Below are 25,979 nucleotides of genomic sequence, written 5' to 3'. Positions count from 1 at the left end.
GTTTTCCTCTTGCCTCACCTTTATTATTTGTTGGGGGCTTTCTATATCTTTGGGGTTTAATTTCTCTGGAGGCAAGTGAGGTCTTATTTTTCCCTCTAGGGGTAGTCAGTTCTCCGGCTGGCTCGAGATGTCTAGAATCAACGTAGGCACGTTCACCGGCTACTTTTAGTTGTGTGTTAGGATCAGGTATGTGGTTAGCCCAGTTTCCACCTCCCTAGAGCAGTTCCTTTGTTTTTGCAGACTTGCCAGAGATCCTCTACCACTAGGATCATAACAGTATTCCAGGCCAAAAGGGAATGTTGATGCGTTTTTTCTGGCGCTTGGTTTGCTTTATGAGGAGCCTAATCTTGAAAATCAGGCTGAAAAGGCGTTGCTACCTATCTCTCAAGGTCAGGACGATGCTGAGGTGTATTGTCAAAAATTTCGGAAATGGTCCGTGCTTACTCAATGGAATGAGTGTGCCCTGGCCGCAAATTTCAGAAATGGTCTTTCTGAAGCCATTAAGAATGTGATGGTGGGGTTTCCTACCCCTACAAGTCTGAATGATTCAATGGCTCTGGCCATTCAAATTGATCGGCGTTTGCGGGAGCGCAAATCTGCTAATCCTTTGGCGGTGCTGTCTGAACGGACACCTGATTCTACGCAATGTGACAGAATTCTGACCAGAGCCGAACGACAAAATCATAGACGTCAAAATGGGTTGTGTTTTTACTGTGGTGATTCTACACATGTTATCTCAGCATGCTCTAAGCGCTTAAAAAGAGTTGTTAATCCTGTCGCCATTAGTACTTTACAGCCTAAATTTATTTTGTCTGTGACCTTAATTTGTTCATTATCTTCTTACTCAGTCATGGCCTTTGTGGATTCTGGTGCTGCTTTGAGTCTGATGGATTTGTCGTTTGCCAGGCGCTGTGGTTTTGTCCTGGAGCCTTTGGAAATTCCTATTCCTCTTAGAGGAATTGATGCTACGCCATTGGCGGAGAATAAACCTCAGTATTGGACGCAGGTGACCATGTGCATGACTCCTGCACATCAGGAGGTGATTCGTTTCCTTGTTCTGCATAATGTGCATGATGTTGTCGTTTTGGGTCTGCCATGGCTACAGTCCCATAATCCAGTTTTGGATTGGAATGCTATGACTGTGTCAAGTTGGGGTTGTCGGGGGGTTCATGGCGATACTCCATTGGTGTCTATTGCTTCTTCCACTCCTTCTGAGACCCCTGAGTTTTTGTCGGATTACCAGGATGTATTTAGTGAGCCCAGGTCCAGTGCCCTTCCTCCTCATAGGGACTGTGATTGTGCTATAAATTTGATTCCTGGTAGTAAATTTCCTAAGGGGCGACTCTTTAATTTATCTGTACCAGAGCATGCCGCGATGCGGAGTTATATAAAGGAGTCTTTGGAGAAGGGACATATTCGCCCATCCTCTTCTCCTCTTGGTGCAGGATTCTTTTTTGTGGCCAAGAAGGACGGGTCTTTGAGACCTTGTATAGATTATCGTCTTCTGAATAAGATCACGGTCAAATTTCAGTATCCTTTGCCTTTGTTGTCTGATTTGTTTGCTCGGATTAAGGGTGCCAGTTGGTTCACCAAGATAGATCTTCGTGGTGCGTATAACCTTGTGCGCATTAAGCAGGGAGATGAATGGAAAACAGCATTTAATACGCCCGAGGGTCATTTTGAGTACTTGGAGATGCCTTTTGGACTCTCTAATGCTCCTTCTGTGTTTCAGTCCTTCATGCATGATATCTTCCGAAAATATCTGGATAAATTTATGATTGTTTATCTGGATGATATTTTGTTTTTTTCTGATGATTGGGAGTCCCATGTGAACCAGGTCAGGATGGTGTTTCAGGTTCTGCGTGATAATGCTTTGTTTGTGAAGGGCTCAAAATGTCTCTTTGGAGTACAGAAGGTTTCTTTTTTGGGTTTCATCTTTTCCCCTTCTACTGTGGAGATGGACCCAGTCAAGGTCCGTGCCATTCATGACTGGACTCAGCCCACGTCTGTTAAGAGCCTTCAGAAGTTCTTGGGCTTTGCTAATTTTTACCGTCGTTTTATCGCTAATTTTTCTAGCATAGTTAAACCTTTGACGGATATGACCAAGAAAGGTTCCGATGTTGCTAATTGGTCTCCTGCGGCCGTGGAGGCCTTTCCGGAGCTGAAGCACCGGTTTACTTCAGCGCCAGTCTTGCGCCAACCTGATGTCTCTCTTCCCTTCCAGGTTGAAGTTGATGCTTCTGAGATTGGTGCGGGGGCCGTTTTGTCGCAGAGAAGCTCTGATGGCTCTGAGATGAAGCCATGTGCTTTCTTTTCCAGAAAATTTTCGCCTGCTGAGCGGAACTATGATGTTGGTAATCGGGAGTTGTTGGCTATGAAGTGGGCATTTGAGGAGTGGCGACATTGGCTCGAGGGAGCTAAGCATCGTGTGGTGGTCTTGACTGATCATAAAAATCTGATTTATCTCGAGTCTGCCAAGCGTCTGAATCCTAGGCAGGCTCGTTGGTCGTTGTTTTTCTCCCGTTTTGACTTTGTGGTCTCATACTTGCCTGGTTCGAAGAACGTGAAGGCTGATGCGCTTTCTAGGAGTTTTGTGCCTGACTCTCCGGGAGTCTCAGAACCGGCTGGTATTCTCAGAGAGGGAGTGATTTTGTCTGCCATTTCCCCAGATTTGCGACGAGTGCTGCAGAGATTTCAGGCTGATAGACCTGATCGTTGCCCATCAGAGAGACTGTTTGTCCCTGATAGATGGACCAGCAGAGTTATTTCCGAGGTTCATTCTTCGGTGTTGGCGGGGCATCCTGGGATTTTTGGTACCAGAGATTTGGTGGCTAGGTCCTTTTGGTGGCCTTCCTTGTCGCGGGATGTGCGTTCCTTTGTGCAGTCCTGTGGGATTTGTGCTCGGGCTAAGCCTTGCTGTTCTCGTGCCAGCGGGTTGCTTTTGCCCTTGCCTATCCCGAAGAGGCCTTGGATGCACATTTCCATGGATTTCATTTCGGATCTTCCAGTGTCTCAGAAGATGTCGGTCATCTGGGTGGTGTGTGATCGTTTTTCTAAAATGGTCCATTTGGTGCCCTTGCCTAAGTTGCCTTCCTCCTCCGATTTGGTTCCTTTGTTCTTTCAGAATGTGGTTCGTTTGCACGGCATCCCTGAGAATATTGTGTCTGACAGAGGATCCCAGTTTGTGTCCAGATTCTGGCGATCCTTTTGTGCTAAGATGGGTATTGACTTGTCGTTCTCATCGGCTTTTCATCCTCAGACTAATGGCCAAACCGAGCGTACTAATCAGACGTTGGAAACTTATTTAAGATGTTTTGTTTCTGCGGATCAGGATGATTGGGTGACCTTTTTGCCACTAGCCGAGTTTGCCCTTAATAATAGGGCTAGTTCTGCCACTTTGGTTTCACCCTTTTTCTGCAATTCTGGTTTTCATCCTCGTTTTTCCTTGGGCCAGGTTGAACCTTCTGACTGTCCTGGGGTTGATTCTGTGGTGGATAGGTTGCAGCGGATATGGAACCATGTGGTGGACAATTTGAAATTGTCACAAGAGAAGGCTCAGCGTTTTGCCAACCGCCGACGCGGTGTGGGTCCCCGACTTCGTATTGGGGATTTGGTTTGGTTGTCTTCTCGGCATGTTCCTTTGAAGGTCTCCTCTCCTAAGTTCAAGTCTCGCTTTATCGGTCCTTATAAGATTTTGGAAATCCTTAACCCGGTGTCTTTTCGTTTGGACCTTCCAGCGTCATTTGCTATTCATAATGTGTTCCATAGGTCCTTGTTGCGGCGGTACGTGGTGCCTGTGGTTCCTGCTGTTGAGCCTCCTGCCCCGGTTTTGGTTGAGGGCGAGTTGGAGTACGTAGTAGAGAAGATCTTGGATTCTCGTATCTCTAGACGTAGACTGCAGTATTTGGTTAAGTGGAAGGGCTATGGTCAGGAGGATAATTCCTGGGTTGTTGCCTCTGATGTTCATGCGGCTGATTTGGTTCATGCATTTCACGCTGCTCATCCTGATCGCCCTGGGGGTCTTGGTGAGGGTTCGGTGACCCCTCCTCAAGGGGGGGTACTGTTGTGAATTGTGTTTCTGGGCTCCCTCTTGTGGTCACTAATGGTATTGTATGAGTCATGTCTTTCTGCTGGCCTGGGCTTCAGCTGTTTCATTAAGCTGTGGGTGTTCCCTATTTAGTCCTCCTTTGGACTCAGTCTCTTGCCTGGAATCGATGTATTCAGTTCTATTTGGTCTCCTCCTGATTCCTTGCCATCTGACTCATGCAAGAAAAGCTAAGTCCTGTTTGCATTCTTTGGATCATTTGCATTTTCAGTGTTTTTGTCCAGCCTGATCAATATGTGATTTTCTAGCTCGCTGGAAGCTCTAGGGTGCTGATATTCTCCCCTCACATCGTCAGTCGGTGTGGGGGTTCTTGAATATTCAGCGTGGATGTTTTTGCAGGGTTTTCTGCTGACCGCATAGTTCACTTTCTATTTTCTGCCTATCTAGATTAGTGGGCCTCACTTTGCTGAATCTAGTTCATCTCTACGTTTGTGTTTACCTCTTGCCTCACCGTTATTATTTGTTGGGGGCTTTCTATATCTTTGGGGTTTAATTTCTCTGGAGGCAAGTGAGGTCTTATTTTTCTCTCTAGGGGTAGTCAGTTCTCCGGCTGGCTCGAGACGTCTAGAATCAACGTAGGCACGTTCACCGGCTACTTTTAGTTGTGTGTTAGGATCAGGTATGCGGTTAGCCCAGTTTCCACCTCCCTAGAGCAGTTCCTTTGTTTTTGCAGACTTGCCAGAGATCCTCTACCACTAGGATCATAACATTGCCAGAGAGAGTAAAAATAATCCCAAAATATTCTTTAACTACATAAATAGTAAGAAACTAAAAAATGAAAGTGTTGGCCCCCTTAAAAATAGTCTGGGTGAAATGGTGGAGGAGGATGAGGAAAAAGCCAATATGCTAAATGACTTTTTTTCATCAGTATTTACACAAGAAAATCCCATGGCAGACAATATGATCAGTGATAACAAAAATTCCCCATTAAGTGTCACCTGCTTAACCCAGCAGGAAGTACGGCGGTGTCTAAAAATCACTAAAATTTACAAATCTCCGGGCCCGGATGGGATACACCCCCGAGTACTGCAGGAATTAAGTACAGTCATTGATAGACCATTATCTTTAATCTTTAAAGACTCCATAATAACAGGGTCTGTACCACAGGACTGGCGTATAGCAAATGTGGTGCCAATATTCAAAATGGGGACAAAAACTGAACTCGGAAATTATAGGCCAGTAAGCTTAACCTCTACTGTGGGTAAAATCCTGGAGGGCATTCTAAGGGATGCTATACTGGAGTATCTGAAGAGGAATAACCTCATGACCCAGTATCAGCACGGGTTTACTAGGGACCGTTCATGTCAGACTAATTTGATCAACTTCTACGAAGTAGTAAGTTCTGGACTGGACCAAGGGAACCAAGTGGACGTAGTGTATATGGACTTTTCAAAAGCCTTTGATACGGTGCCACACAAAAGGTTGTTACATAAAATGAGAATAATGGGGATAGGGGAAAGTATGTGTAAGTGGATTGAGAGCTGGCTCAGGGATAGGAAACAAAGGGTGGTTATTAATGGAGCACACTCGGACTGGGTCGAGGTTAGCAGTGGGGTCAGTATTGGGCCCAATTCTTTTAAAATATTTATTAATGACCTTGTAGGGGGCATGCAGAGTAGAATTTCAATATTTGCAGATGACACTAAACTCTGCAGGGTAATCAATACACAGGAGGACAATTTTATATTATAGGATGATTTATGTAAACTAGAAGCTTGGGCTGATGAATGGCAAATCAGCTTTAATGGGGATAAATGTAAGGTCATGCACTTGGGTAGAAGTAATAAGATGAATAACTATGTGCTTAATTCTAAAACTCTGGGCAAAACCGTCAATGAAATAGACCTGGGTGTATGGGTGGATGACAAACTCATATTCAGTGGCCAGTGTCAGGCAGCTGCTACAAAGACAAATAAAATAATAGGGTGCATTAAAAGAGGCATAGATGCTCATGAGAACATAATTTTACCTCTATACAAGTCACTAGTTCGATCACACTTAGAATACTGTGCACAGTTCTGGTCTCCGGTGTATAAGAAAGATATAGCTGAACTGGAGCGGGTGCAGAGAAGAGCGACCAAGGTTATTAGAGGACTGGGGGGTCTGCAATACCAAGATAGGTTATTACACTTGGGGCTATTTAGTTTGGAAAAACGAAGACTAAGGGGTGATCTTATTTTAATGTATAAATATATGAGGGGACAGTACAAAGACCTTTCTAATGATCTTTTTAATCATAGACCTGAGACAGGGACAAGGGGGCATCCTCTGCTCTGGAGGAAAAAAGGTTTAAGCATAATAACAGACGCGGATTCTTTACTGTAAGAGCAGTGAGACTATGGAACTCTCTGCCGTATGATGTTGTAATGAGTGATTCATTAATTAAATTTAAGAGGGGACTGGATACCTTTCTGGAAAAGTATAATGTTACAGGGTATATACACTAGATTCCTTGATAGGGCGTTGATCCAGGGAACTAGTCTGATTGCCATATGTGGAGTCGGGAAGGAATTTTTTTCCCGAATGTGGAGCTTACTCTTTGCCACATGGGTTTTATTTGCCTTCCTCTGGATCAACATGTTAGGGCATGTTAGGTTAGGCTATGGGTTGAACTAGATGGACTTAAAGTCTTCCTTCAACCTTAATAACTATGTTACTATGTTACTATGTTACTATAAGTACTGATCCGGCTATCAGTCAGTGTCAGGACGTGGTGACAGCTGCCCCTCATTATGCACTGAATGGTAACCAAAGCTGCGCCAGCTGCGCCTATTTGGAGGCTGCTGGGAGGAATAAAGTTAATTTGCTCCTGGCAGCGGGGCTCTCAGTGCAGGAGCTGCACAGCTTTTAAACATTATGAGCCAGAAGATTATCCCCATATCTGCAGGTTAATAGTGTTCCCTTTAAGTGTCCTTATAAAAATTAAACTAAAGTAAGCCGAACGGAATCGGCTAACATGCTAATGTGTAAGGAGTCTTGCTAACTGGTTTATGACAGGTGATGTTAGCGAAAAGAAGAATCTGTTTTTTGAATTTTATCATCATTATTCCTTTTTACTCATCTGTTGGCATTGAACAAAGACTATCTGTATATATGTATACTTACCCAGCAGTTAATGTATCTATAACATTTCCATTATTTTTTAATTGTGTGTGAAAGCAGAACAGTCAGCTTCCATCTATGAAGGCAATACTAGTTATGGAAGATAGCCCTCATACCAGGGCTAAATGAAGAGGGCATGAGCACGATTTTAATCTCATTGTCCAACCTTATGATATTGTTGACCTATCATTAATGCTAGTGAAACACCCCAGGTAGCTGGTTGTTACAGTGGTATTGCCTTCCTCTCGGGGAGGGTGATGCCATGCTTGGTAGCGAGGAAGGATCCATTTAACAGGTATCACAAACATGCAACATGTTCTTACTCCAGGCCAGAAGGGGAGCTCTGATCCAGTTTGTGGGGGCTCCCCTATATATATTCTGACTGGAGGGAAAGTAGAGTAGTCTGTCAGATAGTTCAGGAAGCCAGTAGGCGCCATGCAGACGTGAGGATCTGCAGCTACTGTGAGGAAAGCAGGGGTCGTGCAGACCGTGTTCTGCAGCTCCTGGAAAGGAAAGAAAGGAACAGGACAGTTTGTAGAGAGAGTAAAGGAGGAAGAGAAGCAACGGAGAGTGAAGAGCTGGCGGGAAGCTGCGACTGAGCTTCCTCCACGCTGAAGCACAGGAACCAGTGGCCGGAAGACCGAGTTGTGGGGGTAACTTCATGCCCCACAGCAGAAACCGGTGGACAGCAGATTGCAAGTCACCTGTCCACTATTAATATCCGAAGTCACAGTAACACATAAACCCCGGAGTCATCTGAGAGACCCTGTAAAAAGGCTCGAGTTGCCTGTCATGCGGGAAGTGTCCTACCTAAAGGGGGACATAGAGAGAGTGAGGACCTTGTGTGAGGCCTAAGGCAGCAAGGGACTACAACACAGTGCAGAGAGGAAGGCTTCCAACCCCACCTGTTTAGGGGGATTCCTGAATCGCTTTCAAGCCGGCCGGACCACACCAGCACCTGTGATCCGTACCCTGGACTGTGGCTGCCTTAAGGTACCTTCACACGAAGCGACGCTGCAGCGATAGCGACAACGATGCCGATCGCTGCAGCGTCGCTGTTTGATCGCTGGAGAGCTGTCACACAGACCGCTCTCCAGCGACCAACGATGCCGAGGTCCCCGGGTAACCAGGGTAAACATCGGGTTGCTAAGCGCAGGGCCGCGCTTAGTAACCCGATGTTTATCCTGGTTACCAGCGTAAAAGTAAAAAAAACAAACAGTACATACTTACATTCGCGTCCCCCGGCGTCTGCTTCCTGACACTGACTGAGCTCCGGCCCTAACAGCAGAGCGGTGACGTCACCGCTGTGCTTTCACTTTCACTTTAGGTGCCGGCGCTCAGTAAGTGTCAGGAAGCAGACGCTGGGGGACGCGCAGGTGAGTATGTACTGTTTGTTTTTTTTACTTTTACGCTGGTAACCAGGGTAAACATCGGGTTACTAAGCGCGGCCCTGCGCTTGGTAACCCGATGTTTACCCTGGTTACCAGTGTAAAACATCGCTGGTATCGTTGCTTTTGCTTTCAAACACAACGATACACGGCGATCGGACGACCAAATAAAGTTCTGGACTTTATTCAGCAACCAGCGACATCACAGCAGGATCCTGATCGCTGCTGCGTGTCAAACGAAACGATATCGCTAGCCAGGACGCTGCAACGTCACGGATCGCTAGCGATGTCGTTTCGTGTGAAGGTACCTTTACACCAGTAAAAAGGTAAAGGACTGCAACCTTGTGTCCTCTGATTCTTTCTACACCATCTACCATCTGTCCCTACTACACTGTGATGCCTTGGGACCCAGCTTCACCTGTGGGAAGTCATACCATTTCTGATGCAGTACCATCACCCCAGTGGACCCGATTAAGCATCATGAACAAACTTTATTTCTCATTTCAAATCCCCTTTTATTGGACGCCCAGGGCCACAGACCTGGTCACTGCCACTGTGACTACCCCTTTACTGGCTACCAGTCCCAGTACCAAGTACCCCTAGGCCCTGGCAGGCGCTACACTAGATCAGTACAGCTCCATGAACTGTGCAGTAGTGACTCTCAAGTACTGCAGCTTATCCCCTGTTGAAGTGAATAGGAGCTGAGCTGCTGTACCCAAGAATGGCTACTACATAGTGTGCGGAGCTGTACTGTTCTGGCTCCTTACATTGTATAAATCTGACCTGCAAACAGCTGATAGGTTGGGATGAGAGATGATGAGCTATTTGGAGGTCTTAGACAACCCCTTTAATTTAAGGGTCTGGTCTGAATTCATTTGTGTTGCTATCAAGGCCAGGGTGACGGTAGAAAGGCCAAAAATATCTGAGCAGAAAACCTGTAGTTGTGATAGTGGTCATGGCTGAAAGGAGAACAAAAATAATCAAGAGGCTATCTCATGGAGGAGCAGTCAAATCTGTTGACCTTTTTATTTTAGCAATTATTTATGTTCCATGAAAAGCAAACAAATATTCTGACATTTTTGGGTGAAAAATCCACTGCCTATGGTCTATTTAAAGGGAATATGTCAGCAGGGTTTTGCTATGGAATCTGAATGCAGCATGAGGTAGGGTCTGAGATACTGATTTCAGCGATGTCTCACTTATTAGGCTGTGTGCTGCTGTTTCAATACAATGAGTGTTTTATCAGCAGGGGATTATTACTGCCGGACTAGGTCCCACGTGAGACCTAGTCCAACCACGCCCCCAGCATTAATTAGCAGGTAACTATAAATATACAATGTACATAGAGAGCTTTGGCGTGGGCAGGGAAAGCTTTCTGAACTCTCCTACATGCTACATCTGTGTCACAACTGCTGCACCCAGTAAACTAAGTGATACATCCCTGGAATCAGGGTCTATTTTACTACATTATGCTGCTTTCAGATGAGGTAGCAAAAACTTGATGACAGATTCCCTTTAATTTGCCTTTGGGTGTCATAACTGGCTAGATCTAAATTTATTACAGTAAATTGATGCTGACCCTGGAGTGCCAAGCACTTTATGAATGAAACACTTGACCCTGCCACACAACAGAAGACTCTTGTGTTATGCATACCAATAAGGTCATTTTAATATTTTCCACTTAAGCAATTGTGGACAAGATTTGCTCAAAAATGCCAGTGGGAAAACGGACTGAGCTATTCCCACGTAACATATGGTTGAAACTAATTATAATTAGAGACTTGTAATTGCTGGCTATTTAAACATTAAATCCTTTTAATGCACATTAATGATCGTGTATGCAGCTGTGCCATCAAGCTTGACTTATATCCCTGGAACAACCTGGACACGAGTGAAATGTGTTTAATTAACAATTAGGCCATTTGCCACTAAACCTCATAAATAGATATATTTTTTTCTTGCTTTTATACCTTGCTTGGTTTTAGAATATTCAGGTATTCTGTTCCAAACAGTATGTGGATACTTGAGCCTGCCATGTAGAAATACGTTGACATAAAGACCACTAACTACAATGGCAGAGCTATAAAATGAGCAAGCCTTGCCATTCTGATTGCAACAATACCTGAACATCTGATCTCCTAGTTTACGTCACGGCTGCATCTTGAGAAGCGTGACCTTGTAATCAGTATCACAATAGCAATCTGAGGCTATGAGACAGGCCAGTGGAAGAAAACACTAATGTAGGAATGATGAATAAATATATCGCACTTCATTATGTATGAGAAATGGAGACAAAATAAATGTCAGTCCCAGTTAAACTGCTTTGATTTAGCATAAGACTTACAAACGGCATATTTCAGGAAACCTAGTGAGTGGCTCTTAAAATAGTAATGCTCGGTGTTTATGGATAATTTGACAGCGTTCTTTCAATCCCTGTTACAACTGGAAAGACTAATTAGGTAAAAAAGTTTCCTCCTTTAATGGCCTTTGACTCGATCTTGAGCCATGGCAACTTGATGGATGAACGATCTGTAGGAAGATTGATGTTGGTCAAACCTAGATAGGTCCACCAGGGTCTTCTCCACTGTTATCTCGATTTTATCAAGCAATCGAGTTGCTGGTCTTCTTCTTCACCTTGTTTCTTCTATTCTTCCACCCATGATGTCCTTCTCCAGTGATTGTTCTCTTCGTCTGATGTGTCCAAAGTAGGCAAGTCGTAGTTTGGTGATCCTTGCTTCCACTGACATGTCTGGCTTAATTTGTTCCCAAACTGATTTGCTTGTTCTTCTTGCCATCCATGAAATTAATAACATTCTTCTCCAGCACTACATTTCAAAGGTGTAGCTTCTTCTTCTGTCTTGTTTCTTTATTATCCAGGTTTCACATCCGTATGCTACCACAGAAAAGACCAAACTATGAACGGACCGTGATTTCATTGCCTGTGAAATGTTCTTCGATTTCAAGACCTTGTCAAGTGTCTTGATTGATGATTTGCCCATATCTATTCTCCTATTGACTTCCGGTGACGTTGATGCTTCTTGAATGGTCATCGATTCAAGTAGTCTGAAGTCCTTTACAACTTCCAGTTTGTCGCCATACCTCTCAAATGTGTGCCCGTCATACCTAGCAGTAGTCAATATCTTTGTCTTCTTTGTGTTGAGTAGCAGTCCCATGTTCGAGCTTTCCCTTTTGACACTCCGTAATAAGTCCTTCACTCCATCTACGTTTGTTGCTATCAATATTGTATCCTACATGCTGCCAAATTATAATTTCTATCAGTATGCTTTAATTTCTCTGAAAACTGGACGCTGTTTATGAAACTTTAGACGTATTTTCCAAATGGTCCAGTTCTCCGTCTCCACCAATAGACTTTGGCAGTGTATAATAATATAATTGAAAAAAATAATAAATACATTATCATTTTACCTCTGCTTGAAATCCTTCAACCAAAATAGCAACCAGTAGATTGAAGAGGACATAATTCCCAAATGTCATTAAGGCCACAAAGTAGAGAGCAGCCCAAGGAGAAGTACTGGCCATCCCATTATACAGCACCACGTTCCAGTCTTCTTGTGTCAAGATCTAGGGGAAAGTCGAAAGACAATACAGTGCATTTGAATTGTAGACTTATACAAGACATACATTTTTAATCAGTAAAAGTATAGTTGGATTACAAGCAGGGCAAAAAAGGCATCTTATAGTTTCATAGCTTTTTAAGTTAAAGGTTGGCATAAGTCCACTGAGGTCAACCTATAACCTGACATGGCACTGGTGTCATCTGTGTGTTAGATCAGTGTATCATCAGTGTATGGTCCGTGTGTCCATTTTTACCATCGGTGTGTCATCCATGTGTTCATTTTTACCATCAGTCATAAGTGTTATTCACAGATGGATAAATAAATAAATGTCAAAGCTTCTCATATACTTTGCAATGCTAAGTATAGACAGCACACAGATGCCACTTTTGTGTTACATACATTTTTCACTGACCCATTGACTTGTATTGGCTCTTTTCATCCATGATACCCCAAAAAATAGACATGTCTCTGTGAGTTTTGCTCGGACACATGGTCCATGTAAAAAAACATATGTTAGTAGCACCATAAATTATAATGGGTATGTGTTCTATCAGTGAAAAAAAGGTATACAGCACATAAATGAAAGTGAAGTTTCCATAATCAGTGATGGCAGTGCCAGAGGCTACTTACATGCCACGCCGCATGTAGTAATTGATGCCAAAGGAGCCCCGACAAAGTATTGAGTACATTTACTGAGTATACATTTCAGTAGGCCAACATTTTGTATTTTAAAAACATTTTTCTAGCTGGTGTTATAAAGTATTCTAATTTACTGAGATAATGACTTGTGGGGTTTCATTGGCTTTAAGCCATATCAAACAGAAGTAAACACTTGAAATAGATCACTCTGTGTAATGACTCTATATAATGTATGAGTTTCACTTTTTGTATTGAAGAACTGAAATAAATTAACTTTTTGATGATATTCTAATTTTGTGAGAAGCACCTGTACATGTTTAACATTTCAAAGTATAGGAGAAGCTTTTAAATCACTTTTTCATACAGGGCTTTGTAGGTTTGGATTTCTTTTTCCCTTAATAATAAAGATCTTCATTTAAAAACTGCATTTTGTGTTTGCTTGTCTAGTATTTAAATTTGTTTGGTGATCGGAAACCTTTAAGTGTGACAAACATGCAAAAGAATAGGAAATCAGGAAGGGGGCAAACACTTTTTCATACAACTGAATACAAGTATTTTCATCGACCGAGTGGTTAGTACAAAATCATGGAAACATGTCTGAATTTTATCTAATCTCATATCAAACTTGTCAACGCATGTCTATGAAAAAATCAGACAGTACCACATGCCATATAGGTGATATCTGTTTTTCATGAACTGTTTCACAGGAGAAGCTTGAGAAACCCCCCATTAGTTATTTTTTTCATCAGAGAAAAACTGAAGAAACTTTGACCAGACTCTGATGGTAAAAACTGACACACTGACCAAATACTGGTGAAACGATGATCTAACATCACTGATGTCTGTTTTTTTAAAACTAGTAAAATCTGTGCTTTTCTTAGATAGCACTCATACCTATGATAGTGAATGGGGACATTCACATGTCTGTGATTTTTTGCAGACCTAGTGTTCCATGAAAAATCATGGAGGCATGCCCTATTTTGATCCAAATGTTTGCTCAAAGTTGGCAATGCAAGTCTACGCGTCCATAAAAAAAGGTCAGCGCTCAGTTGACATTCGAGTGCAGTCCAATTTTCATGGACTGTTCGATAGGAGAAGGTGGAGATACTTTTTTTATTTTTTTTCACGTATCAGAAAAACAGATGAAACTCAGACCAAACTGTAATAAAACTCAGATGAAACTCTTACAGAAATTACTGATGAAACTCGTGGCTGGAGGTCTGCAGTAAATGCTTTCTTTCCGAACGTGGCCTTAAAAAACCCCATTAAACAATCCCATTTTAAAAGTTACACAACGTTATGTAAAATGACTGTAATATAATTAATATAAATATAATATAAACTTCGACAAAGTACCACTATTAATTAACTATAATGTACATTTGCATAATTTTACTTCTGCTTTTTTCCCTTAACACGTGAAAATTAATACATTAAGACCAGAACATATTGCAGATTTTTTTATATTGAAAAATTATGTTTTTATTTATAAATGAGGAAGCAGCTGTCGAAAACTGAGAACTGCAATTTGATTCTTTTAAAATGTGCTTTAATGCAGATTTAATTAATTTACACTGCATACGGAATAGATGAACAATCTAGACAATACTAGCAATTAATCTGTTATAGCAAAATAATTAGGTAAATTACCACAAAGCACAATAGGTAAGACAGGTATCAAAATAAAATAACAACAAACTTAAGAAAAGTTAAATGTCATCCACACACGACAATGGGAGAAAAGTATTTATTTCAACATTCAACAATGGAAACAATTTATTGAGCAGACATTTTTATTTTACTGTTCATTCTTTATTTTTCTTTACAGTAGATACCACAGAATAAGCCACTAGATGGTCTATATACACAACCACCAAGACTATACTTGGGCTTGGCCTATATAACAGCCAGGTGGGGTGGCTGGAAAACACTATTTTCTTCTAAAACCCGCCAACTTCAGCTAGCTAGACCACAGTGATGGTTGGTCTTCGAGGCAACGAGTTGGAAACAAAAGTGTTAATATGTCAAGAGCAGCTGCCAATTTTCATAAGCAGAAAATTGCAAAAGTACTTACCGTATATACTCATGTATAAGCCGACCCGAGTATAAGCCGACCTCCCTAATTTTGCAACAAAAAACTGGGAAAACTTATTGACTCGAGTATAAGCCGAGGGTGGAAAATGCAGCAGCTACCGGTAAATGTCAAAAATAAAAATAGGTACCAATAAAAGTAAAATTAACTGAGACATCAGTAGGTTGTGTTTTTGAATATCCATATTGAATCAGGAGCCCCATATTATGCTCCATACTGTTCATTATGGCCCCATAAGATGCTCCATACAAAATAGGCCCCATATAATGCTCCATACAGTTCATAATGGCCCCCTTAAGATGCTCCATACAAAATAGGCCCCATATAATGCTCCATGCAGTTCTTTATGGCCCCATAAGATGCCCCATATAATGCTCCATTCAGTTATTTATGGCCCCATAGATGTTCCATATAATGCTCCATGCAGTTATGGCCCCATAGATGCTCCATATAATGCTCCATGCAGTTCTTTATGGCCCCATAGATGCCCCATATAATGCTCCATGCAGTTATGGCCCCATAGACGCTCCATATAATGCTCCATGCAGTTCATTACGGCCCCATAGATGCTCCATATAATGCTCCATGCAGTTATGGCCCCATAGATGCCCTATATAATGCTCCATGCAGTTCATTACGGCCCCATAGATGCTCCATATAATGCTCCATGCAGTTATGGCCCCATAGATGCCCTATATAATGCTCCATGCAGTTCATTACGGCCCCATAGATGCTCCATATAACACTGTGCCACATGTAATGCTGCTGCTGCACTTTAAAAAAAAATGACATACTCACCTCTCGTCGCTGCTCCTCAGCGTCCCGTATCTCCGCACTGACTGTTCAGGCAGAGGGCGGCGCGCACACTAGTACGTCATCGCGCCCTCTGACCTGAACAGTCACTGCAGAGGACGCGGAAGACGAGGCGGCGGTGGAACGCGGAAAGGTGAATATGACATACTCACCTGCTCCCGGCGCTCCTGACGCGGTCCCCATGGTCTCCGGGAGCGGCAGCTTCTTCCTGTAGTGAGCGGTCATGTGACACCGCTCATTACAGTAATGAATATGCGGCTCCACCCCTATGGGAGTGGAGTCCATATTCATAACTTTAATGAGCGGTACCAGTGACCGCTGAACAGGGGAAGAAGTTGCCGTGCCTGAAGACCGTGGAACATGCGGGGACAGTGTCAGGAGCGCTGGGAGCAGGTGAGTATTTGACAGGCGTCGCTCCCCCTCACCCGCCGACCCCCCCCGCCTTCCATGACTCGAGTATAAGCCGAGAGGGGCACTTTCAGCCCATTTTTTTGGGCTGAAAATCTCAGCTTATACTCGAGTATATATGGTAATTTATCAATCTGACACTATCAATCTTCGAAGATCAGAATAAACCTTTAAGAGCTACAAGTTTGCTGAAGGACTACTTAGATGTCATTAATCATGTCCTGTACATATATTATAGCATATATTTTATGGCCAAGTGTCGCCATTGTACATGAGAGGCTGTGAAGGGACAAAGACTTGACAGTTTTCTGGAAGACAGCTGAGGGGAAATTATGGAGGTCTGACATGGCCGAAGAAGAGCCTAGTGCTCAAAGAGAAGGGTGATCCTGTTATGCTGTTCCACTGTGCTATGATATTTCAGAAGAAAGCAGACTTATGGGCTCTGATTTTTTAAGACTGGTGTTGTACATGAATGGAGTAAGAGGTGCCTGATTCATTAAGTAGCGCACAACACATGAATCTGGCACATGAATCTGGAGCATCTAATAAGTGGTGTGTGCCTTCATGCTCATTGCAGAAGATCTTACTTCAGGCAGCATACTGGACTAACATTTCTGAAATAAGGTACACCATGACTGGTCATTAATTAGATCGGCAGATATTAACATGCCCACTGTCAGGACTCTGAACATTTTTTACCTTTTGTGCATTACTGCCCTTTTCTGAGATGGCGTCTTTGGTCTCATGTGCAGTGTGTCTTCCTGCTATAAAAGTCCATCCCAGCCTTCAGTCTGTGCTAGAGTATTCTGCCTTGCATCCAGTTCCTGACCTCTGATTACTCCCTGGCTATATACCTGCTCCTGTGAACCTGTGTGGTAATCCTGCTACTCTGCTCTGAATTCCTGCTGCATACAGCAGTTTCCAGTAATCATCCTTCATCTGCTGCTCATGTTTACTTCCATCTGCATTTGCTGGATATGTAAGCTTTGCTGCTCTGCAAAAACCTGAGACTATTAACAAGGCCTCCCTGGTTGAGCTAAGATATGATTTGAGCTGCCTTATAAGCATATCTATCTGTGTTTGGACTAAGACAATGATTTATTCGTGTCAAGTATCCTCAAGAATAACTGTGCTTCATAGACTTTCTGCTTGATTGCATTTTCCTCTGAAGTTTCCTATAGACTCCTAAGCTGTGTTTAACCCCTTTCTGCCATTGGACGTACTATTCCATCCATGTGGGGTGGGCCCTAATTCCCAAGGACGGAATAGTACGTCCAGCACGATCGGCCGCTCTCACGGGGGGAGCGCGGCCGATCGCGGCCGGGTGTCAGCTGCCTATCGCAGCTGACATCCGGCACTATGTGCCAGGAGCGGTCACGGACCGCCCCCGGCACATTAACCCCCGGCACACCACGATCAAACATGATCGCGGTGTGCCGGCGGTACAGGGAAGCATCGCGCAGGGAGGGGGCTCCCTGCGCGCTTCCCTGAGACCCCCGGAGCAACGAGATGTGATCGCGTTGCTGCGAGGGTCTCCTACCTCCTATCCCTGCAGGCCCCAGATCCAAAATGGCCGCGGGGCTGCATCCGGGTCCTGCAGGGATTACTTCCGGGTGCCGTGCAGGCTGCAGAAGAAAGCTGCAGCCTGCACGGCTGTAAGTGAGATCGATGATCTGACAGAGTGCTGTGCACACTGTCAGATCAACGATCTGTAATGTCCCCCCCGGGACAAAGTAAAAAAGTTTAAAACAAATTCCCACATGTGTAAAAAAAATAAAAAATAAAAAATTCCTAAATAAAGAAAAAAAATATATATATTATTCCCATAAATACATTCCTTTATCTAAATAAAAAAAATCAAACAATAAAAGTACACATATTTAGTATCGCCGCGTCCGTAACGACCCCACCTATAAAACTATATCACTAGTTAACCCCTTCAGTGAACACCGTAAAAAAAAAAAAAAAAAAAACGAAGCAAAAAACAACGCTTTATTCTCATACCGCCAAACAAAAAGTAGAATAACACGCGATCAAAAATACAGATATAAATAACCATGGTACCGCTGAAAACGTCATCTTGTCCCGCAAAAAACGAGCTGCCATATAGCATCATCAGCAAAAAAATAAAAAAGTTATAGTCCTCAGAATAAAGCGATGCCAAAATAATTATTTTTTCTATAAAATAGTTTTTATCGTACAAAAGCGCCAAAACATAAAAAAAATGATATAAATGAGGTATCGCTGTAATCGTACTGACCCGAAGAATAAAACTGCTTTATCAATTTTACCAAACGCGGAACGGTATAAACGCCTCCCCCAAAAGAAATTCATGAATAGCTGGTTTTTGGTCATTCTGCCTCACAAAAATCGGAATAAAAAGCGATCAAAAAATCTCCCGTGCCCGAGCATGTTACCAATAAAAACGTCAACTCGTTCCACAAAAAACAAGACCTCACATGACTCTGTGGACTCAAATATGGAAAAATTATAGCTCTCAAAATGTGGTAACACAAAAAATATTTTTTGCAATAAAAAGCTTCTTTCAGTGTGTGACGGCTGCCAATCATAAAAATCAGCTAAAAAACTCGCTATAAAAGTAAATCAAACCCCCCTTCATCACCCCCTTAGTTAGGGAAAAATAAAAAAAATTAAAAAATGTATTTATTTCCATTTTACCATTAGGGTTAGGGCTAGGGTTAGGGCTAGGGTTAGGGTTGGGGCTAGGGTTAGGGCTAGGGTTAGGGCTAGGGTTGGGGCTAGGGTTAGGGTTGGGGCTAGGGTTAGGGTTGGGGCTAGGGTTAGGGTTAAGGCTACAGTTAGGGTTGGGGCTAAAGTTAGGGTTAGGGTTGGGGCTAAAGTTAGGGTTAGGGTTTGGATTACATCTACGGTTGTGAATAGAGTTGGGATTAGGGTTAGGGTTGTGTCTGGGTTAGAGGTGTGGTTAGGGTTACCATTGGGATTAGGGTTAGGGGTGTGTTTGGATTAGGGTTTCAGTTATAATTGGGGGGTTTCCACTGTTTAGGCACATCAGGGGCTCTCCAAATGCGACATGGCATCCGATCTCAATTTCAGCCAATTTTGCGTTGAAAAAGTAAAACAGTGCTCCTTCCCTTCCGAGCTCTCCTGTGCACCCAAACAGGGGTTTACCCCAACATGTGGGGTATCAGAGTACTCGGAACACATTGGAGAACAACTTTTGGGGTCCAATTTCTCCTGTTACCCTTGGGAAAATACAAAACTGGGGGCTAAAAAATAATTTTTGGGGGAAATTTTTATTTTTTTATTTTCACGGCTCTGCGTTATAAACTGTAGTGAAACACTTGAGGGTTCAAAACTCTCACAACACAACGCTAGATGAGTTGCTTAGGGGGTCTACTTTCCAAAATGGTGTCACTTGTGTTTTTTTTTTACTGTTTAGGTACATTAGGGCTCTGCAAATGCAATGTGACGCCTGCAGACCATTCCATCTAAGTCTACATTCAAAATGGCGCTCCATCCCTTCCGAGCCCTCCCATGCGCCCAAACAGTGGTTCCTCCCCACATATGGGGTATCAGCGTACTCAGGACAAATTGGACAACAACTTTTGGGGTCCAATTTCTCCTGCTACCCTCGGAAAAATACAAAACTGGGGGCTAAAAAATAATTTTTGTGGGAAAAAAATATTTTTTATTTGCATGGCTCTGCGTTATAAACTGTAGTGAAACAATTGGGGGTTCAAAGCTCTCACAACACATCTAGATGAGTTCCTTAGGGGGTCTACTTTCCAAAATGGTGTCACTTGTGGGGGGTTTCAATGTTTAGGCACATTAGTGGCTCTCCAAACGCAACATGGCATCCCATCTCAATTCCAGTCAATTTTGCATTGAAAAGTAAAATGGCGCTCCTTCGCTTCCGAGCTCTGTCATGCGCCCAAACAGTGGTTTACCCCCACATATGGGGTATCGGCGTACTCAGGACAAATTGTACAATATCTTTTGGGGTCCATTTTCTCCTGTTACCCTTGGTAAAATAAAACAAATTGGAGCTGAATTAAATTTTGTGTGAAAAAAAAGTTAAATGCTCATTTTTATTTAAACATTCCAAAAATTCCTGTGAAACACATAAAGGGTTAATAAACTTCTTGAATGTGGTTTTGAGCACCTTGAGGAGTGCAATTTTTAGAATGGTGTCACACTTGGGTATTTTCTATCATATAGACCTCTCAAAATGACTTCAAATGAGATGTGGTCCCTAAAAAAAAATGGTGTTGTGAAAATGAGAAATTGCTGGTCAAATTTTAACCCTTATAACTCCCTAACAAAAAAAAATGTTGGTTCCAAAATTGTGCTGATGTAAAGTAGACATGTGGGAAATGTTACTTTTTAAGTATTTTGTGTGACATATCACTGTGATTTAATTGCATAAAAATTCAAAGTTGGAAAATTGCGAAATTTTCAAAATTTTCGCCAAATTTTCCTTTTTTTCACAAATAAACGCAGGTAATATCAAAGAAATGTTACCCCTATCATGAAGTACAATATGTCACGAGAAAACAGTGTCAGAATTACCAGGATCCGTTGAAGCGTTCCAGAGTTATAACCTCATAAATGGACAGTGGTCAGAATTGTAAAAATTGGCCCGGTCCATAACGTGCAAACCACCCTTGGGGGTGAAGGGGTTAATATTTACACCAAGTGTTGTGGACTTGAGTTTCTCTCTGCACCTGTTTGAATCACGGTGTGATAATATAGACTTTACCACTTATAAAACTGTATCCTATAGTTGTCTTGTTCCACGCAAAGAGTCTCCTGAGTTATCCCCTATAATTATTACAGGATACTCTAGCCTAAAAAAAAAAGGAGACTGCTGGAACAATGACTGCAGAAAGCAGACTAGAGCAGGTGTTTTCCATAATTAGATCACTGCAGAAAGATGTGGAAGGTCTGCAAAAGAAGTTTGGAAGCTTGGAACACAATCAACAAGTGTTTGGACAAACTTTGCAGTACTTAAGCAACCACATGGCAGCCCAGGAAAACAAACTTGCTGGCATAGAGTCCCAGTATGGACAGGCTTTTCAGGACATAAGCACGCAAATAGCTGCACAAGTGACTTTACCCTCTGGGCAACCGCCACCAGCTAGCCCACCTAAGTTGCCCCCATTCAGATTTAATGGTGATCGCGACAAATTTCGTGGCTTTGTGAATCAATGTATGATATACTTTGATGTGCATGCTGACCGTTTTCCTACTGATAGATCCAAAGTATTGTGTGTAATAAAGCTACTGACCTCACGAGCGCTCGCCTGGGCGAATCCGAAGATTGAGTCTCGTGACCCACGGTTAAATAACTTGGATGATTTCTTGGCCACTATGGCATTAATGTTTGATGACCCTAATCGCCGTGCAACCGCTGAATCTGCTTTGTTGTCTTTACGCCAGGCTAAACATTCTGTTATTGAGTATGCCACTGAATTCAGGAGATTAGCGGTAGATACCAATTGGGACAGTTATGCACAATTGCCTATTTTTAAAAGGGGTCTGTCTAGTATTATAAAAGATGAACTAGCTCGCTCTGAGTCACCACAAGAGCTAGAGACATTTATACAGCATAGACATTCCCCTTACTGAGCGTATGCAGGAGAAATTTGCTGCATACAACCGTATTTCTAACTTTTCCCTTCCTTCCAAAGAGCCTGCAGGTAAAACCTCTCGGGAGGTGAAGGAGGTGCCCATGCAAATTGATTCCGTTCAGAGGTGCGAGATCAATGAGCGCCGGGAGCATCGCCTTCGTGAAAGTCTATGTTTCTACTGTGGCCAGTCTGACCACTGCTTGATAAATTGTCCTAAGTGTCCTAAACGGCCTAACAAGGTGCTAGCAGCAGTAGGGGAGTATGACAACTGTGATGATGAATCTGACATCGCTGAATGTAGCCTGCCTTTAAACACTGTATTCCATTCATTTTTTTATGACTTCACCCCCCAAGGAGCTGAGGGAAAAGAACTCTCACCGTTCTCTCCCTATTAAGATCCTGTGTTCAGGACAGTGGATTTAAAGTGCAGCTATGATTAACTCTGGTGCAGGTGGCAATTTCATGCATATCGCATTTGCCAAGGAACATGGTATTGAAATTCAGCAAAGAGCCTCTCCAATTACCATGGAAACAGTGGATGGGTCACCTTTCATCTCTGGGCCTGTGGATCAGGAGACCGTACCCCTTGAAATTTTATTGGAGCCTAATCATCAGGAGCAACTTTCTTTCTTGCTAATTTCTTCTCCTCATTTTCCTGTGATTTTAGGCATTCCGTGGTTGCGTTCTCAGAACCTAATTATCAACTGGGAGACCAAGGAGATTATCTTTAAAACAAGGAGCAACTCAGCGTTAACAGAAACTGTCCCTGAGTCCACGGCTACGGAACCACATGTACAGGTATTTTCTTTACCTCCAGCATATAAAGAGTTCTCTGACATCTGTGACAAGAAGAATGCAGATCATCTTCCTCCACACAGGCATTATGACTGTCCCATTGAGCTGCTTCCTGGGGCAACTATTCCTTTTGGTAACGTATAACCTTTGGCGGCACCTGATCTTCAAGCCTTAAAGGAGTATATTGATGAAAATCTGGCCAAAGGCTTCATACGTCCTTCTTCCTCACCAGCAGGGGCACCTATATTTTTTGTAAAAAAGAAGGATGGGACCCTGAGACCCTGTGTTGACTATCGGGATCTCAATAAGGTAACCGTACGAAACCGTTACCCTTTGCCTCTGATTCCCGAATTACTGGAAAGAGTCCACCATGCTAAGGTGTTCTCTAAACTGGATCTTCGTGGAGCTTATAATTTGGTGCGTATTCGTCCAGGGGATGAGTGGAAGACAGCATTCCGATGCCGGTATGGACACTTTGAATATCTCGTGATGCCCTTCGGGCTTTGTAATGCCCCTGCAACATTTCAACACCTTGCTAATCACATTTTCAGAGATTTGTTGGACCAGTTTGTGGTGATCTATTTGGACGATATTCTAATCTTTTCTGACTCTCTACAGGAACATGAAGAACATGTCAAAGCTGTTATAAGACGTCTGAAAGAGAACCATCTGTATATCAAGCCAGAGAAATGCGCGTTCCATTGTTCTGAGATACAGTTCTTAGGTTATATCATTTCTCCCCAGGGGCTGAACATGGAATCTGGTAAGATTCAGGCTATCCTTGACTGGCCGGTACCCAAGAACGTTAAGAAGGTCCAACGTTTTATTGGTTTTGCAAATTTCTACAGACGCTTCATTCAAAATTTTTCTGATATTGTCCATCCCATTACTTCCTTAACAAAGAAGGAAAAGCCCTTTAAGTGGTCATCACAGGCTCAAGAAGCTTTTTATCGGCTTAAGACCTGTTTCACATCAGCACCGCTGTTGATACACCCAGATCCAACACTTTCTTTCATTGTGGAGGTGGACGCTTCTGATAAAGCTTTGGGGGCTATTCTCTTCCAAAGAACTGGAGAGAAGGGTCTGCTACATCCTTGTGCTTTCTTTTCCCATAGACTAACCTCAGCAGAGAAGAATTATGATGTGGGAGACAAGGAATTGCTGGCTATTATTGCGGCTTTCAAAGAATGGAGGCATCATCTGTAAGGAGCTGCACAACACATCATAGTGCTAACTGACCATCGCAATTTAGAGTTCCTTAGATCCGCTAGATGTCTTTCAGGTTCTCGTAATGGGAAGGCTGATGCTTTATCCCGAATCCATGCTGCGGATTCTGTACCTGGAGCCCTGTCCAAGACCATTCTCCAATTTCATCGGAGTTATCCACGATCAGGACTTGTGGAAGGACTGCAGGGAGGCCTATGACGGTGATGTATTTCTGGCCAACCCACCTTTGGATATTAATCTTGTCTTTAAGGGTGGCATGTGGTTCAGAGATCGACGTATCTACGTCCCTGAGGTCGTCCGTCTGCAGATCCTCAAGTTGGTACATGACTCCAAGTTGGCTGGTCACAGGGGGGTACAGAAGAAACAAGAGTTCCTGAGCCGATTCTTCTGGTGGCCAACTTGCCTGAAGGATACCAAGGACTATGTTCTCTCTTGCGAGATATGTGCCCATTACAAGACTCATGTGGCATCTATGGGTCTTCTACAACTATTACCTGTTCCGTCCCGCCCTTGGGGGTCTATATCAATGGACTTTATTGTGGAGCTGCCTACATCGGGGGGCATGAATACAATCATGGTGGTAGTTGATCGCCTGACTAAAGCTGCTCATTTTGTTCCATACACCGGCCTCCCCTCAGCTAAAGATACAGTGAACTTGGTTATACAGAATGTCTTTCGGTTGCATGGGGTTCCGGATGAGATCATCTCTGACCGTGGAGTGCAGTTCACTTCAAGATTCTGGAAGGGGTTTTGCTCTACACTCAATATTAATGTCTATCTCTCTTCCGCTTACCATCCCCAGACAAATGGTCAGACTGAGCGTACCAAGCAGACGCTGGAACAATATCTAAGATGCTATGTCAGCCATCTCCAGGATGATTGGTTGGAGTTTCTGCCGTTAGCCGAATTTTCATATAATAATTCTCAGAGCACCTCCACTAAATTTACACCTTTCTTTGCCAATCTGGGTTATCATCCGGCATCTTTGGTCTCATGTGCACTGTGTCTTCCTGCTATAAAACTCCACCCCAGCCTTCAGTCTGTGCTAGAGTATTCTGCCTTGCATCCAGCTCCTGACCCCTGATTACTCCCTGGCTATAGCTATACACCTGCTCCTGTGAACCTGTGTGGTGATCCTGCTACTCTGCTCTGGGTTCCTGCTGCATACACAAGTTTCCAGTAATCCTTCCTCATCTGCTGTTCGTGTTTACTTCCATCTGCATTTGCTGGATATGTAAGCTGTTTCTGCTTTGCAATAACCTGAGACTATTAACCAGGCCTCCCTGGTTGAGCTAAGATATGATTTGAACTGCCTTATAAGCATATCTATCTGTGCCTGGACTAAGACAAGGATTTATTCGTGTCAAGTATCCTCAAGAATAACTGTGCTTCATAGACTTTCTGCTTGATTGCATTTTCCTCTGAAGTTTCCTATAGACTGCTAAGCTGCGTTTATTATTTGCACCAAGTGTTGTGGACTTGAGTTTCTCTCTGCACCTGTTGGAATCACCGTGTGATAATATAGACTTTACCACTTATAAAACTGTGTCCTGTAGTTGTCTTGTTCCACCCAAAGAGTCTTCTGAGTTATCCCCTATAATTATTACACACACATTCAGTTTGGTAAGAAATTATGTTCATCGTATGGATTTGTAATAAAGATAAAGCAGTTGGAGTGTTATGACCCCTCCATTAAAAAGGATAATATCGAAAAATGGTATTTCTTTAGGTTTTAAAGTACATATTTAATATTCCAAATTCAATCTGCTGGCATTGTACCAGTTGGTAGTGTTGATTTTACAACTAAATCCTTTGGTACCAGATGTAAATAACTCTCAGAAGCCAATAATTAAAATACATTTCCAGTGACACATTACTAATGGGAAGTTGCACTCATGTACATAATAATATGTGAAGAAAGGTCATGTGAAATGTGGGCTTTTCAAATAGTCCAAAACCTCCGATTTGTCACAGTTGCACACACAAGCTGTATTTGACATAAATCCAAGAAAATCAGCTTTGGATACTATAACAATGTCCCTCAAGGCCGTAACCAATACCTAAGTTATCAGATATCATAGTTGAAACACCGGAAATGAACATAAAGCAACAACTCGTGCACATGGGTGTTCTATAGCTCAGTAAGTCTTTGACAATGCAGTTTAAAGGGGTTGTCCAGCCATTTTCTTGTGCTGAAAACGCCCCCTCAGCTTATACACG

General features: G+C 42.9%; 1 protein-coding gene across 3 annotated transcripts in view; it reads right to left on the bottom strand.

Annotated features, from left to right (window-relative positions):
* The window catches only part of CACNA1I (calcium voltage-gated channel subunit alpha1 I), a 566,555-nt gene that overhangs the window by 211,535 nt on the left and 329,041 nt on the right, over positions 1-25,979 (bottom strand). For all 3 annotated transcript variants that reach the window (XM_077277427.1, XM_077277430.1, XM_077277429.1), the window contains exon 12: positions 12,022-12,177. In XM_077277427.1, coding sequence (XP_077133542.1) covers positions 12,022-12,177 — 156 coding nt within the window. The remainder of the gene's footprint in view (positions 1-12,021; positions 12,178-25,979) is intronic.

Source organism: Ranitomeya variabilis, chromosome 8 (genome assembly GCF_051348905.1).
Source record: "Ranitomeya variabilis isolate aRanVar5 chromosome 8, aRanVar5.hap1, whole genome shotgun sequence".
NCBI classification, from domain to species: domain Eukaryota; kingdom Metazoa; phylum Chordata; class Amphibia; order Anura; family Dendrobatidae; genus Ranitomeya; species Ranitomeya variabilis.
The sequence above is the reverse complement of the archived record's forward strand: the minus strand, read 5'-3'. Positions and strand labels throughout refer to the sequence as shown.